This window comes from Procambarus clarkii, chromosome 65, assembly GCF_040958095.1.
Source record: "Procambarus clarkii isolate CNS0578487 chromosome 65, FALCON_Pclarkii_2.0, whole genome shotgun sequence".
Taxonomy (NCBI): Eukaryota; Metazoa; Arthropoda; class Malacostraca; order Decapoda; family Cambaridae; genus Procambarus; species Procambarus clarkii.
Window position 1 is genome coordinate 25,915,009 of NC_091214.1, and position 18,145 is coordinate 25,933,153.

The window sequence follows — 18,145 nt, forward strand, 5'->3', positions numbered from 1 at the left end:
TTTAGGTTATTAAAATAACCTATAAGCTTATTTTTAGGTTATTAAAATAACCTGTAACCTTATTTTTAGGTTATTAAAATAACCTGTAACCTTATTTTTAGGTTATTAAAATAACCTGTAACCTGTAACCTTAGCACAGCCAGAAAATAAATCAAACATATTACGCCAGTAAAGTCATGAGATATGCTGAAATTCAAATCTATAATAATTTTCTAAGTAACGGCACTTTAGGCGACAACCTGTTGGGCATTACTTAGAAACGGATGGCTGTTGAAGTGTTAATATACCCTTGTGATACTCAATTTTTCTTCAGTGGCCAATTTTGCCTGTGTTTAATTGTATGCGAGTGCAAATTGGCACACTCCTGTCGAGTTTGATCCACGTGTTTAATATCACCTGTGTGAATAATTTTACTGGTGTGTTCGACTGGTCTGTGAATGTTACATTTAAACCCATGTTCAGTATCACATGTGTGTGATCTATTTTAGCTTTGTTTACCTGTGTGTGTGTGTGTGTGTGTGTGTGTAGTATTTATCAGTACTTGGTTAAATTACCTTGTTGATGCACTAATTATTTACTGTGCAATTGATTCTACTCTTCCCCTTCACCAGCCTGCATAATAGATATCAGCGAACTTTTTTTTGTTCACCTCTTCCTACTCTGTTCCTCCTCCCAGTCTCCTACCCTTTCCCACGGTTCAGCTCCCAACCCCTTCCCACTGCCAAGCCTCCTACCCCTTCCCACAGTCCAGCTCCCAACCCTTCCCACCGCCTAACCTCCTACCCCTATCACCGCCCAGCTCTCCTCTACCCCGCGATCTATCCATCCTCCCCCTGCATATTCCCCTCACGAGCCTTGATTGCTGTTTACATCAGTAGGCGTGAATATGTTGCTTCTTTTCCCCTCTCCTTGCTTTTATCCCCAAACGTTTCAGTAGTTTCTCGCTCTGCTTCGCATTCCTCTTTCATCTCCCTTTTCTTTTTTCTTCCGCGTGTCCTCTTTCCATTTCTACCATCGACTCTACGGCTTTACTGCTTGTTTACTTACCATTTTATTCCTCTCGTTGCTGAAACTGTTCCTTTATCTTATTCTCTCTCTCTCTCTCTCATTCACTACATGTAAATATTCTGGACTCATACTTCTTCCCTTCTCTGTTTCTCCTGCGCTATCCCAAATGCACCATTCATGCTTCTGTTCAGCCCTACCAATAATTCCTTCTTGTTGAAATTATCTTCCCTCGCTGCTTGCTACTACGTACCCCGTCTCTTTAAGTCTCCCCCTCCATCCCCAAAAAATTCCCTCCCGTACGGGCTCACCATAGCCCGTGCTACTTGGGACTTTTTGTTCCAGGTAGCGAATCTTAACACCAACAAATTCCCTCCCAGTTCCCTTCGGCTAATTGTTGCTTGCTGGTTGACTGGGTCGGGTATCGTCCTCAGCGGGCTGCCTGTGCGAGGGGGTGATGGAGACGATCAGGGATAAATCCTTCTTGCGCCGCCACCACCTGACGATGCTGATGCAGCCCGCCATCAACTGCTTCTCCATCTCCTCCGTCGGCGATCACTGCACCGCCCTCGACATCCTGCTCACCGGATGCTTCGTGAGTCGTCTTAGTCTTGATGTTGGTCAGTAACCCGGTGGCGCCTTTCCCCTTGATCAGGGCTCCCATGTGACACTAACGCTGACTGGGGGCCGGGCCAGATTCGTGAAGCAGTTACGCAAGCACTTACTAACCTAGTACTCACTAGGTGAGTACATCTTTTCTCAATCTTTGGTGGCTTTGTTTACAATTATTAAACAGTTATGCAGGCGATGAGTCACAATAACGTGGCTGAAGAATGTTGACCAGACCTCACACTAGAAGGTGAAGGGACGACGACGTTTCGGTCCGTCCTGGACCATTCTCAAGTCGACTTGAGAGTGGTCCAGGACGAACCGAAACGTCGTCGCCCCTTCACCTTCTAGTGTGTGTGTGTGGTCTGGTCAACATTAAACAGTTAATGAGCTCCGAAGCACCAGGAGGCTGTTTATAACAATAACAACAGTTGACTGGGAAGTTTTCATGCTTGTAAACTGTATTAAATGTAACCAAAGCCGTCAAAAATTGAGGGAAAGATGTACACGTTCGTAAGTACTCGCGTAACTGCTTCGTGAATCTGGCCCAGCTGATTCCAACTTGCGGGGCAGCCACACGGGAGTTGCTCGACAACCACCAAGCGTTAGACAAGTCTTAGATAATAAACGAGTCTCCTAACTGTAGACGGCTAACGTGACTGTATAGTTTAGGTAGCAGAGAGCTTACAAATATTAGTTACCGAACGAGTCTTATCAATACCTAACAACTGATATTACAACCATTAGCTAGCAAACAAGATCCTTGATATCAGACAAACAATGAGTTCGAAACTAACAAGCTTAAATACTTTAGTTGAGTAAACCATTAATTATTAGTTGGACGCTAAGCTTAGATGCTGAGTTGAGATATTCATTACAAACAAAATCCGTGTTCTTGGCCAGATAAACTGTGTAAATCAAAGCTAATATGCAAATCAACAGAAATGTAAACATTTCGAGAGTTAATGCTACTTTGTCTAGCTGTTAAGCTTAAGAAACAAGACTACTGAACATTTCATCGCAAACTAGTGTACAAAACTGCAAATTCAAGCACTTGTATACCTATGTAATTAATTTTTCTTATTTAATTCTTTGCGACTTCTCCAGTATTAATTAATAAGCTAATACGCCCGTTTATTTATTTCTTAGACATGAAGGTTCCTAAAAGATAATATTTGCCGTACACTTCCTTAAAATTACAATGCGTGAGGTGTCATTCGGCTTGTTAAATACGCCATTCCTCGACTACGGGCTCACCATAGCCCGTGCTACTTGGAGCTTTTTGTTCCAGGTAGCGAAACTTAAGCAACACTCATTCCTCGGCGCCTAGGAAGCGTGTTCCTCACGTCACCACGTTCCCTCCACAGCCAGAGAGAACGTCGCATTTCGATCGTAATGCGTCACCTAAGACCAAAAATTGTCGTACTAGAAAATGTAAGCGGCTGGCGAAAGTGACGTACTGTCCCGTTTTCTGTTTTGGGTCCTCTGGTAAGTTAAGAGAGAACACTTTAAAATGACCGTTTCTTGACGCTGGGAAACCTGGGGAGGACGGACTGACCAGACGCGCTGTACGCATCTTGTGACAAGTACACAGCGGGCTGCGTCGTGTCGTTTGTTTACAACAATCACTGTGGCACAGGAAGAGAAACTGTTGCTTGTCAGCCAGAATAGTAGACAGATACTTACAGGAACAGAGTTAGACAGGACGGAACAAAATTAAACACCTGAAGAGACAGGGGAGGAGGGAAAGCGCTCAGCCTGCTAAAAAGAGACAGAAGACGGTAGTTTCCGTACGAACTCGTGTCAAAATACCAATAATAATAATAATAATAATAATAATAATAATAATAATAATAATTTATTCACAAGAAGGTATTGGGTTGGGAAAATTACACAAGATTGATATTTGTACATTCATGCAAAGCCACTAACAAGCATAGCGTTCCGGGCAGGTCCATAACCTAACAGATCAGCTAAAATGAAACGGTACATTATAGCAAGGTTTTATATCAACAAATAACTACAATATAAATTGACAGATTACACTAGTAAAGCTATATGTCCCAAGTACAAATATTGGGAAAGTGGGTAGTACAAGATACAGTGTGAGTTTGAAGAACAAAGTAGGAAACTAAGAGGATGAAAATATGTTGACCAAACCACACACACTAGCAAGTGAAGGGACGACGACGTTTCGACTTAAGAATGGTCCAGGACGGACCGAAACGTCGTCGTCCCTTCGCCTTCTAGTGTGTGGTCTGGTCAACATACTTCAGCTACGTTATTCTGACTCCTCGTCTGCACATGATGAAATAAGGTACTTTTTGGTTTTACTTTTGCATATATAATTTTTTTAATTTGTCAGGGAGTGGGTGCCAAATACTGGACCCTTTTATTTGCATGGAGTGTTTACACAGATTTAGTTTGACTCTGGAGTGTTTACACAGATTTAGTTTGACTCTGGAGTGTTTACACAGATTTAGTTTGACTCTGGGGATATCAGATATTTTTATGGTGTGGTGCTCATGGGTTCTATAACACTTGTCAAAGAAACGTTTTAGATCAAGATTAGCATTTAGGAACACGGTTTTGTACACGTGAGAATGATAAAGAAATAAAAACAGGCAAGCATAAATTGACCAGTAAACCAAGAGACCAGTATACATGGCAGATAAGAACCAAGAGACCAGTATACATGGCAGATAAGAACCAAGAGACCAGTATACATGGCAGATAAGAACCAAGAGACCAGTATACATGTCATAAAAACCAAGAGACTAGTATACATGTCAGATAAGAACCTAGAGACTAGTATACATGGGAGATAAAAACCAAGAGACCAGTATACATGGCAGGTAAAAACCAAGAGACCATTATACATGGCAGATAAAAACAAAGAGACCAGAATACATGGGAGATAAAAACCAAGAGACCAGTACACATGGCAGATAAAAACCAAGAGACCAGTATACATGTCAGTTAAAACCAAGAAACCAGTATACATGGCAGATAAGAACCAAGAAACCAGTATACATGGCAGATAAGAACCAAGAGACCAGTATACATGTCAGAAAAAAACAAGAGACTAGTATACATGTCAGATAAACTCCAAGAGACCAGTATACATGTCAGATAAACACCAAGATACCAGTATACATGACAGGTAAAAACCAAGAGACCGGTATACATGGGAGATAAAAACCACAGAAACACTGACAAATCAACAGAGAAAGCTGATACTGCCTTGTATTCTGGCGTGTTAGGGGGGAAATATTCTGGTGAGCGGTGGCCTGAGTAGAGGCTGGGGGGGTAAAGGGGGGGGGGGTGTAGTCGGGGAGGGGGGGGGGAGTAGTCGGGGAGGGGGGGGGGGAGTAGTCGGGGAGGGTGGGGTAGTAGTCGGGGAGGGGGGGGGAGTAATCGAGGAGGGTGGGGGAGTATTCGGGGAGGGGGTAGTAGGGGAGGGGGGTAGTAGGGGAAGGGGGGGTAGTAGGGGAAGGGGGGGGGGTAGTAGGGGAGGAGGGGGGTAGTAGGGGAGGGGTAGTAGGGGGGAGTATTCGGGGAGGGGGAAGTAGTAAGGGAGGGGGAAGTAGTAGGGGAGGGGGGAGTAGTAGGGGAGGGGGGAGTAGTAGGGGAGGGGGGAGTAGTAGGGGAGGGGGGAGTAGTAGGGGAGGGGGGAGTAGTAGGGGAGGGGGGAGTAGTAGGGGAGGGGGGAGTAGTAGGGGAGGGGGGAGTAGAAGGGGAGGGGGGAGTAGTCGGGGAGGGGGGAGTAGTCGGAGAGGGGGGAGTAGTCGGGGAGGGGAGAGTAGTCGGGGAGGGGGGAGTAGTCGGGGAGGGGAATAGTCGAGGATGGGAGGGAGGGAGTAGTCATGGAGGGGATGTAGTAGTCAAGGAGGGAGGGGGGGAGGGGGTGTAGTAGTCAAGGAGGGAGGGGGGGTGTAGTAGTCAAGGAGGGAGGGGGGTGTAGTAGTCAAGGAGGGAGGGGGGTGTAGTAGTCAAGGAGGGAGGGGGGTGTAGTAGTCAAGGAGGGAGGGGGGTGTAGTAGTCAAGGAGGGAGGGGGGGTGTAGTAGTCAAGGAGGGAGGGGGGGTGTAGTAGTCAAGGAGGGAGGGGGGGTGTAGTAGTCAAGGAGGGAGGGGGGTGTAGTAGTCAAGGAGGGAGGGGGGGTGTAGTAGTCAAGGAGGGAGGGGGGTGTAGTAGTCAAGGAGGGAGGGGGGTGTAGTAGTCAAGGAGGGAGGGGGGGTGTAGTAGTCAAGGAGGGAAGGGGGGTGTAGTAGTCAAGGAGGGAGGGGGGTGTAGTAGTCAAGGAGGGAGGGGGGGTGTAGTAGTCAAGGAGGGAGGGGGGTGTAGTAGTCAAGGAGGGAGGGGGGTGTAGTAGTCAAGGAGGGAGGGGGGTGTAGTAGTCAAGGAGGGAGGGGGGTGTAGTAGTCAAGGAGGGAGGGGGGTGTAGTAGTCAAGGAGGGAGGGGGGGTGTAGTAGTCAAGGAGGGAGGGGGGGTGTAGTAGTCAAGGAGGGAGGGGGGTGTAGTAGTCAAGGAGGGAGGGGGGTGTAGTAGTCAAGGAGGGAGGGGGGGTGTAGTAGTCAAGGAGGGAGGGGGGGTGTAGTGGTCAAGGAGGGAGGGGGGTGTAGTAGTCAAGGAGGGAGGGGGGTGTAGTAGTCAAGGAGGGAGGGGGTGTAGTAGTCAAGGAGGGAGGGGGGTGTAGTAGTCAAGGAGGGAGGGGGGTGTAGTAGTCAAGGAGGGAGGGGGGGGAGGGGGTATAGAGGCGGGGTTACTGGTGACATGGCGGGCGTGACGTTGGTCATTTAGAGCCGTTATCGGAAAAAATGAACGATTTTTCGACCATTTTTTGCCGATTTTCATTCGGCAAATTTTTGGTCTCAATCAAACCTGAACTGAAATTTGTGCTGGCAGAGTGGAGTGGGTGTACTAACATAGTTGTGTTTACAGGGTCGAGCAATAGCTCCTTAACCCCACCTTTCCATCTCCAGGGTGGTTAATGGAAATGACTTCCACATTCATTTCTCGTTGTATTTCATTTTGAAGTTGCTTAGCTGAGTTTACACCATACAAAAATAAATAAAAATACGAAGAGAACACGGGAAAAGGCGAAATGAATCACCTTTAAGGAAATATTTAACGGAAAAAATATTTCCATATAAATATTCCCAGACACACACAGCCTGAGTACCATTCAGGTTTATAATTTTATAATATATATATATATATATATATATATATATATATATATATATATATATATATATATATATATATATATATATATATATATATATATATATATATATATTTATTTGGGTGAGGTGACAACACGAATCAATGGGTTCATTGCGTATTTACTGTTTTTGCCTGTGTTGGTTCGGGGTCTTGAAGTGGGTAGAATGTAATTATGTGTTAATTGGCTGTTGATTGCTGGTGTTGACTTTTTGATAGCCATAAACAAGAAAACGGCCAACCTACTCATGAAGAACTCTCCAGACATCGAACAGAACGCCTTGAAAGAAACCAACGTCGTCTATGCCTTCACATGCCCTCTTGGGGACTGTCAGCCCCAAAGATCTCAGTATATAGGCAAGACAGTAACGTCTCTTTCTGGGCGATTAACAATGCGCAAACAACAGAGCTCCATCAAGGAGCATATAAGCTCCTCACACAACCAGACCATCACTCGGGAAATCTTAACAACACAGAAATTATCGATAGATACAGCGACAGCAGGAGACTCGACATCAGCGAGGCCCTACACATCAAAAAGTCAACACCAGCAATCAACAGCCAATTAACACATAATTACATTCTACCCACTTCAAGAAAGGTATGAAAGACGCTGATAAAATCTATGCGTATGTGATACTATATAACCCCCTTGTAATATCAAATAAATCCTGTCTAAAAAAAAATTATGAACATTGATATCGTGACATGTCGTTGGGAAACATAAGTTGTTTTATGGTCTGGTGCTCTCAGTATGGGCAATTTTCCTGCTCGCGGTGAACGTGCCGGAACAGTACTGTTTTGTACGAGTTGGCCCATTCATTACTCAGGAGTCACTAACAAACATGTCCTCTCGAATATCACATTTTTACGTGTGTATGTCCCTAAGGCCAAATACTGTTGTACTTGAACTCATAACAGCTAGGGAAATTTACGTGATTTTCCGTTTTATATTCGTGATCCTCGGTTAAGTTAGGTTCGGGCAATGTTGTACATCAGTTCAGTGACGTTGGGACCTCTGGAGAGGACTGGGTGCAGGTAACCCCACTGAGACACTATGATACTCACGAAACTAGGTTATTGACATAGCTGAGACTATGTCAGTCACTATGTCAGTAAGGGTGTACTGCTTGTGGCATGCGTTGAAGAACGTTCGGAAAGGGGGATAGATAGCTCAACTCTTCAGCAGCGTGGATGACAGTCTTCAGCATCTACTTCTTCAGCATCCCTTTCCTCGGCGTTACCTTCAGCGTCTTCTCTTTCAGAGCCCCTTCTTCAGTGCCAACTGTTTTCAGCATCCCATTATTTAGTAACCTATTCTTTATCGTCCACTTCTTTAATATCCCCTTCACTTCAGTGTCCTCTTTTTGTTCAACACCCTCTTGAATATCCCCCTTTAATATCACCATTAGCATTCACTTCTTCAACACTCCACTTTTCAGTATCCCTCATTTTAAGCGCACCCAATTTCAGTCCCGCTTCTTCAGCATTTCATTTTTTTTTACTGTCCCCTATTTCCCCCCAATCTTACATTTACTTGTAGGCAGTGTTTCCCCTCGCTCGTAGCCCCCCCAACTGCAGGAACTTTCCCCCGTCTCATACCTCTACCTCTTAACCCCCTTCCCCTCACCAGATAACCCCCATTAAAAACATGGGGCCAACAACCTCCACAATTAACTTCCCCTACCCATTCTCCTACAACCCCACCGAATCAAGGGATCGTCTACAACAGCAACGTCCCCTCGACCTCCCAGCACTCATGACAACCTAGCAAAAATTATGTCTACCCTTTAACAGCCTCTACTCTCTTCCCGACCCCCACGAATGAAGGCCTACGTAGAACTGTGCTCACCTTAGGTACCCCACGTAGTCCCATTAAGAATAAGTGCCCTCTCACGACCCGATACCTGTAAATAAGACCCAACACAGGACTGCAACAGTATTTTGTACAAATAACTCTTACCCCCCTCTCCCTCCCTTTTCTCTCCTATGTCCAGTCCCCTCCCCTCCCATTAATCCCCGTGCAAGAAGGCCCACTCACAACATGGGTACCTTCCACAGCCCCCCTCATCAACCTGGGCCTCATGGACATGATGAGGGAGGTGGGCCGGCTTCGCAGGCATCACCTCCACAGTCTCATCCAGGCTCACATCATCGACTTCACCATCAGCGGCGTAGGCGAGACCTTCTTAGCTATTGACCTACTCATGGAGCGATGTAGGGTAAGCTCAGACGACTGAATGAAAGTGTGGGTCACATGTACACCACCAGACGTGAATGCATGGTAAGCTTACTCAACATATAAGGTGCTTGGAGATCCCAGACTACAGAACTTAAGCATGGTATTAGCGTACATGAGGTAAGTACGTAACATATATATATCAACAACAGAGAATGTATCTGTGTGGGGGTGGAGGCCAGGTCCCCAGGAACTGCCCTCTCACCAAACCTTGCAGAGTATCTGGTTGTTCAGGGATGGTCCAGCATATTATTTCTACATGATTATTAAGTGTTATTTTGTCTTAGGTACTTTATTTGCTGATGTAGACATTGTGCAGTGAAGATGGGTTACAGCAATCAATGAGGTAAACGAGAGGGAAGGTGGTGATGATAAAGGTTATAGATGGGGTACGCGGCGGTGCTTGGATAGTGAAGATAATTTCAGCGAAGACGGTATATAGTGAAGATGATAAGGGATGGGAATGGTAGTGTGTATATATAAGATTACTGTTGAAGATTAGATGTTCTTAAAACGGATACATTGATGATGGTTACGTGTAATAAGGATGAACACAGTGATTGCCGAGTAGTGAAGATGGTTACAATGAAGATAGTGTATGGAGATGTGGCCTTCGTCACCGGAGCAACATCTTGAGATACAATGACATACTCGCTGTGGCCCATCATGTCAGCTTCGCAAGCGTGTAAGAACCTTGTAATAACCCTAAATTAAGACATAATAAAATCAAACATAATACAAATAATAGCACAGCCAATAACGATACCAATGAGGAGGATTCGAACCCGCACCCACCCTGGGGTTCTCCCGAGCACACGCGTCAAACCACTGAACCACGATATGCTACAAGTTATATAACTTAGGATTAAACTGAATCCCCGAGGCAGTGTGGATTCTTGCCATCTTGAGGCATCGAGATCATACCAAAACAAGGTTTTAACACATTACCTGTGTACAGGAGGTAGGTCTCGCCCCCCCCCCCTCCCATACCCCCCCCCCAACAATGGGGGGGGATGGGAGGGGGGGGGGCAGGTTACAATGGTTACTTCAGGTGTACGAATAAATTACGGTACATAAAAGTGAAGCATCAATGAAAACATCAGTTGGAACTGATTTTCTCATTATACATCACGTTAATGTGACTTATTTGTGCAATAATACCACTATTAAAAAAAACATTTTCCGATTTACTTTTAGTCATTCAAAAACTCCAAGTGCACAAGTTTCCAGTTAAGGAAGTTTTGAATTAACACAACTCTGGTTTAGAATGTATAGTGTACATTTGAAGTCAGATTCCAAAGATAAAGCACGCAGAAAACACATCTCTAGAAACTGAATTTTGCTTGTACAGTATTTACATTGAAATGAGTTTATCCAGAATTATACTCAACTCACCCAAGGAGAGCAAACAATTCAAAGTTAATTTAATCGCAGGTTACATGACATAAATGCGGCCCATATCTTTGTGAGAGCAATTCGTTCACGATAAAAAAAAATCAAAACTATTGCATCATTACCTCTATTCCTTTGCAACGAAAATTCTTTATTAAATACAAAATTTAATGCTATTTCATATTTTTTCAATGTCTGATAAAAACTTAATAGAGCTGATGATCGTATATCCGTTTATCAGGAAAGTGGCTTTTGTCACTTGTTAAACTTTACTTTGAAGTTTGTAAGCTAGAACTTGCCCGAAATGCACTCCATAATTTTGTGTATTTTACTAACATCTAATGTTAGTTCTAGCATGTGAAGAATCATCTTAAAGTGACTCCCATCCTGCCTATGGACTGGATAGTAGAGCGACGGTCTCGCTTCATGCAGGTCGCCGTTCAATCCCAGACCGTCCAAGTGGTTGGGCACCATTCCTTCCTCCACCCCCCGGCCCATCCCCAATCCTTAGGCCTTCCAAGGGTTATATAGTCGTGATGGCTTGGCGCCTGATAGTTCCCTTCCCTGCCTATCTGCTGTGGCCTTGCATAATGACAGAACAATCTGGTACAGAAAGCGTAATTAAATTATTGTGTATAATATTATGCGTGGGGGAAAAGACACTCGTTGATACATTTTAGAATGGCTGTCTTGTTGGTAAGGTATTCAGGTGATTAAGAGTGCAAATAGAAGATTAAGCAAGACATTTGCAAGCAATGCTAGTTCAGTAATTACGGATACATTAAAGTGGAAAACTCAAGTTATTTCTGCATTATATTTACCACCATTTAGTTATATTTTATTCCTGACATTACTAATTTGTGTAATAATATTTATAGTGGATATATATACGATCTCCAGCTCTAATGTTCAGCGTTGGGAATACTTATGCAGCAGTTGCACCGACCTTCTTAATAAGGGGTACACATATTTTTTACTGAAATCGATAGATTACGATGAGCTGCTTGGCATCTACTATCATACTTGCTGATATTTGTACCAACACTGAAGTAGAGTGGGGGTGGAGGATGCCCTTACAGGGTGGTCAAGGTTAGGTTTAAGGTGGGCTTTCCGAGGTGTCTAGCTAATATCAGGTTCAAGAGTGCCTATAAGGAATGGTCTTGGGTTTAATAAGGGGGGCATTACCTACTCCGTCATCTAAAACAACACCCATGGGATGACGAGCACCAGGTTCGCTTGTTGCTACCCGGAAGCTCTGTCGAGTCCATATACGGTGCAAGTATTCTCTTAGGAAATGTATATGTTTCTCTCTCAGAATGTTTGGTAATATGTTTATTGTTTGTGATGTGTGTCTATGTATGTATTAACACGTTGTACTGAACGGGGTGAGAATAGCTTGAACTACCTCATCCCTTTGTGTGTATTTTACCTCAATAAACTTATTTCAATTTCAATATTCTCTTACTAGAGGTTACGTACACAGTCCGGTCTCCTTCTACCCTTTAGGTAGAGGAGGCGAGTCACAAGCCACACTCGACTATCCTCTGACTTGTCAAAGCACCACCAAGTCCCTCCGACACCCCCCCCCCCCCCCCCCCCCCCCCAGAAAGCAGTTACCATGGAGAGTTCGTGAACGTACCTGATTTATCTTTTACTCATAAAAAAAATCTTTCTCTCCACTGTATTAATATTATTTAATATGTTTTATGTACCCACTAAGGTTTTTATAAATCATATGTATTTCGAAAAAAAATCGTCAAATTTAATCTAAAATGAATGAATGAGATACATTTAGCGTCGTATTATTTGCATAATTTTATATATTGCGAACTATATTCCCTACTGAATGAATAATTCCTTTCTAACAGATACTAGTTGACTGTGTATATCCGCCTTAGCGACCCTACATGTATTAGACAATGAATGCTCCTAGAACATTGCCTTCAGTCGAAACTTGTTCATATTACTGCTACATAGCGTAAGCGTATGGCATGATTAAAAGCCATACAGTCTAGGTAGTATCAAACAGCTTCCTTTGAGGCCTGATATCAACGGATTTGTGCCGAATTCGTCTGTTGAAAGTTTACAAAGCACTCTATGATCTTGTAACGGGTATACCATCATGTTTATTAATTCCACTGGGTATGATTCACGCTGTGAGCCGAGCCCCCATACACACGTAATTTCAAAGCAATCTTTATACATTTGGCAGCAAGCGCCATGGTTACAGGGTGCTTAAGTATGGCTCACATTCCTGTTACTATTTTAAGAATTCACGGAAGCAAAAGCTAAAAGAAACGCCAACCGTTAAATATAAAAGATTAATATGTTTTACGACACGACAAAATGTATAGCTATGTAAAATATATGTTCCATTATAACTAGTTGATCAATAGTGCCACAACAATGATAAAATAAACAGAAAACGTTCAAAAGGTAAATATCCCACATTTTATGAAAACTGACAGTATTTCTACCCAGATGAAACAGGAACGTGTATATATATATATTATATATATATATATATATATATATATATATATATATGTCGTACCTAGTAGCCAGAACGCACTTCTCAGCCTACTTTGCAAGGCCCGATTTGCCTAATAAGCCAAGTTTTCATGAATTAATGTTTTTTCGACTACCTAACCTACCTAACCTAACCTAACCTAACTTTTTCTGTTACCTAACCTAACCTAACCTATAAAGATAGGTTAGGTTAGGTTAGGTAGGGTTGGTTTGGTTCGGTCATATATCTACGTCAATTTTAACTCCAATAAAAAAAAATTGACCTCATACATAATGAAATGGGTAGCTTTATCATTTCATAAGAAAAAAATTAGAGAAAATGTATTACTTCAGGAAAACTTGGTTTATTAGGCAAATCGGGCCTTGCATAGTAGGCTGAGAAGTGCGTTCTGGCTACTAGGTACGACATATATATATATATGTGTGTGTGTGTGTGTGTGTGTGTGTGTGTGTGTGTGTGTGTGTGTGTGTGTGTGTGTGTGTGTGTGTATATTAAATTATAGCCTGATATAAAAAGTAAAAAAAAAAGTTTATATAAAAACTTCATAAAATCCTTAAAATAATCGTTAATCTAAAAAGGTAACTGCACAGCAGCCATACTATCGCACGTCTGGCAGCGCTCAGAATGTCTGCTTGCCAATGTTTACATTTTGGCAGTTGGTGCTGGCAGCTGACGGCAAGTGCGACAACCCCGTGACTATTGGTGCTCCTGGCGTCTGTTGACAATATTAAACTATAACTAGCACGGCAAATTATCGCCTTCTTTTTATATATATTATATATATATATATATTATATATATATATATATATATATATATATATATATATATATATATATATATATATATATATATATATATATATATATATATATATGCAAACAAGCCTGAATGGTCCCCAGGACTATATACAACTGAAAACTCACACCCCAGAAGTGACTCGAACCCATACTCCCACAACTGGTATGTACAGGGACGCCTTAATCCGCTTGATGTCCGGTCGTGATGGTCAAGCGGATTAAGGCGTCCCTGTACATACCAGTTGTGGGAGTATGGGTTCGAGTCACTTCTGGGGTGTGAGTTTTCAGTTATATATATATATATATATATATATATATATATATATAATGTACCTAGTAGCCAGAATGCACTTCTTGGCCTACTATACAAGGCCCGATTTACCTAATAGGCCGAGTGATTTTCTTTATTTTCAACAAAATATTTCCAATTGGTTTATTCATATTGTGTGTATTATATATATATATATATATATATATATATATATATATATATATATATATATATATATATATATATATATATATATATATATATATATTATATATTTTCTCTAATTTTTTTCTTATGAAATGATAAAGCTACCCATTTCATAATGTATGAGGTCAATTATTTTTATTGGAGTTAAAATTAACGTAGATATATGACCGAACCTAACCAACCCTACCTAACCTAACCTAACCTATCTTTATAGGTTAGGTTAGGTAGCTGAAAAAGTTAGGTTAGGTAGTCGAAAAGCAATTAATTCATGAATGGGGGGAGGGAGTACCACCTCTGGGTGAAAGAAGGGGACCCTTAGCCTCGGAGAACTGCACACACAACGCATTAGAGAGGATTTTTTGGTCCCCCGCTTAACATAATCCCAAAATCTATTTGGGATTAAAGTATACTTAAGTTAGTAATAATTCCCGTTGTCAGTAACTAGAAGTTACTGATCTTAGCCTAGAATCGACCCTCCCAAGTATGCAAGCCACAACGATTACCTAATTCCCAGGTACCTTATTTACAGCTAGGTGAACAGAGAAATCAGGTGAATGGAAACGTGTCCAACAAATTCTGTCCAGCTCAGGGATCGAACCCGAGATCCCCGATTTTGATTTGAGAACGTAGACCAAATTGATCTAACAGCCGATAGGCCTTAAACCTGAAAATTATAGATGAACACATGTATGAATCTAATCTCATAAGAGATAATCAATAAACGTGTGTGTCTAAAATTCGTCTAAGATTTCAATATCACGATCAAGTATTACGGCTCATTTTACAACCCGGACTCGCAATTAATTACGCCTGACATCACCCAAATGATGCCACAAACTCCCTCCCTACCACCAGTCCCCCTCTCTTTGATCCCAAGTCATCTCCCCACTCTTTAATTAACCCCCTTTCTCCCCTCGTCCAAACATCCTCTCCAGCACCACCACTCCCCACTCACCTCTCACTCTCTTTGCTTGGATTTACTCCCTCAGTAAACGGGCTGCACACCCACGCCTCGGACTCCATCACCCCTCATAAGAACATAGGTAACTGCAGAAGGCCTATTGGCCCATACGAGGCAGCTCCTATCTATAACCAGCCAATCCCACTCATATACATGTCCAACCTACGCTTGAAACAATCGAGGGACCCCACCTCCACCACGTTACGCGGCTAAAATCTAAAACCTCACCCCCATCAATCCTTGAACAAGTTTATCTTCTCCGGGTGCAAGGTCGAGCGCAAGCTCCTGAGGTCACCTTACCAGCTGTCGGTTGACTAATGCAGTGGCTCCTGCCCTTCACGCTTTTTCTTGTGCTGTATATACTTTTTAAACAGCTTAATGAATTGGAATCTACTCTCTCTCTCTCTCTAGTGATAAGAGTTATTCCACTTGCTCGCTTCTCTAAAGATAAAAATGTTCTCTCTAATATCCCTGTGACTCATCCGAACCAAAAGTTTTAATCCATGTTATTTAAAAATATATATATATTAATTAGGGGTAGTTAACTTCTACCCCTAACTAATGCTTAACATTTCCTCTTTATCAGCCCTGTATATCAGCTCCTATATATCAGCCCTGTATATATCAGAATCCTCTATGTCGTTATTAAGTTTCCTCGATTCTGTTTCACATAGTGTGGTGAGGCTCAGCTCTCTCAACCTATCCTAATACTTCAATCCTTGCAATTCCGGGACGGGTCTCGTTGCATACCTAAAGTTTGAGTGTTCTGTAAATACCGATGACAATATTCTATTTTGGTCACCTTCGCAGTGGTGACGATGTTGTGACTAGATATAACTATGAGAAGGCTTTTGATAACCGTAGATGTCTTCTGCACAATCCTGCTACATAGCCTTCCCGGTTTGGTGCCTTCTATTGATAATTACTTCTGCACAATCCCCAACATTTGCTTCACTGCTGTCATTGGTTATATTATTTGCTGTCTGTTTTGACAGGAGGAGTCCTCGCTGTTGATCTTCTCTTGATTTCTTACTCTTTAAATGAACAAATCCGCAAGGGCCGTGGTGAGGGTTCGAACACTCACATGCTAAGACTAAGGCGCATCTGGGAACATCCCGTGTGTAGGTTCGAACCCTCATCACGGCCCTTGTGGATCTGTTCATTTGATATATCACGTTATTGTGATTTTTGTGTGTATTCTTGCTCTTTGCTTCCTCCAGTGAAGGATGTAAAGTATTTATGGTTTAGGAAGGAATCAGCGACATATTGGCACCCGTCATCAAGGAAATACTTAGAGCAACAGAAGTACACATCAGGCTTGGATACCCATGTGCATGGGAAATAGGCTTACAGGTTCCGGAAGATGAGAGGAAATGTCAGCACTGTGGAGAAATGCCCGACAGACCACTGGAACATTATCTAACACAGTGCACAGTTACAACCACAACAGACCACTGGAACATTATCTAACACAGTGCACAGTTACAAACCCATTAAGATTTCAACTTAGATTCAACAGAGCAGAAGAAGTTGTTAAACACATATGGCAAAATCTTACTGAAGCGACCATACGAGTCATAAATACTCATACTCCGCCCAAGTAAAACAGAAACAAGCAACACTTAGTGGGCCAGCCAGAGGCTTAGGGCCCGCGCAGGAATATACCTGAAAAAAAAAGCTAGAAGACATATTCTAGTAATTTTTCCTCGTTTCGTCCAAATATCAAGATATGTAAAAATAAACGAGATCGTTTTCGTAAGATAATTTTGAATCTGTGATAATGGGACAAGACGAAAGAGAACTACTGGATTCTTTCCTCGAACTTCTAATATATGTAACCAGCAGTTCATTAAAAGCAAGAAACAATACATCTCACCGACTCCCTTTTAGCCTTAAATCCCTTATACCCTTTATTAAGGAAATGCGGAAAGCGAGCAAAACAGTCAACAATAATAATTTAAAAACAGAACCGGAGCGACAACTTCATTCTCCCAACCAGACGAACTAATGATTCTTGTGCATCTGGGAGCACAGTCACACACGACATAATTTTCTAGTTTTCAGCCAAATGATATATAAATTAGTAAGTGGAAGACTCGGTAGTTAACTAAGGATCTTATAGTCATCATGTAAAACCATTGATACCATAGTTATTGCTAGCGAGGAGTTTTGTCAAAGGTTTTGTTCATCACCCCTTCGACTTAATTTATAATTTCACTATTGATATCTACATCTAAAAATTTGTTTTAACTACAGTTTTCGTGTTGATTATTTACTTCTTTATCATCAGAATGTTGATGTTACGTTACGTTACTAAGTGTATGGGGGTAAGCAGGGGCAGGTATAGTGGGGGATAATGTGGTTATTAACCCAGTCGCGTGATGGACAGACGTGCATTGTTGGTTGTAATTTGTGGGCACAGACCTAAGGTATTTTCCTACATAGCAATGATAGGGCAGAATATAAGGGTTCTTGAGGGGGTTATTCAGGGATCAGAACCCCTGACTAACCCGCCCTACAGTCAAGACCTGCCTGCAGGCAATTATCCATTTCAGGATCTGGAGGCTTTGATGGCGTGAGATTCCCGGATGATGAAAGCCTCGGCCATTTAACTGGAATAGGCAGTTTCAAAGAGAAACGAGTGGAGTGCATTTATGTCAAGAGGAGCCAACCTGAGAAGCAATGTAGAGACTGAGTGACTAGATCTACCTTGTGCATCTTGGCCTATAATCTTAAACTTTAGTTACTTAAACCATGCACCATCGCCTTATTTATGCCCTTATTTTGCACTATTTTTAGGCATTGCCGTAAAATTAAGAATCCTCCGCAGTCATTTTTCAAAATGCATTTTTTTACTGTCTTTAAAACCTTGGGATTGTGTGCGGTTTGACCTCGGCACACT

General features: G+C 42.4%; 1 protein-coding gene and 1 long non-coding RNA gene across 11 annotated transcripts in view; one reads left to right on the forward strand and one right to left on the reverse strand.

The window, feature by feature from the left end:
• LOC123771005 (uncharacterized) overlaps positions 1–18,145 on the reverse strand; it is a 424,821-nt gene that overhangs the window by 367,823 nt on the left and 38,853 nt on the right. The window lies entirely within an intron of this gene.
• Positions 1–18,145, forward strand: part of LOC138354973 (F-box/LRR-repeat protein 20-like) — a 91,988-nt gene that overhangs the window by 35,291 nt on the left and 38,552 nt on the right. For 2 of the 7 annotated variants that reach the window (XM_069309660.1, XM_069309662.1), the window contains one exon: positions 1,440–1,600. The exons of 3 other annotated variants lie outside the window; for them this stretch is intronic. In XM_069309660.1, the coding sequence (XP_069165761.1) occupies positions 1,440–1,600 (161 nt within the window). Of the gene's footprint in view, positions 1–1,439; positions 1,601–8,904; positions 9,066–18,145 lie in introns of those variants that run through there. 2 more of the 7 variants (XM_069309663.1, XM_069309661.1) reach the window with 2 other exon arrangements.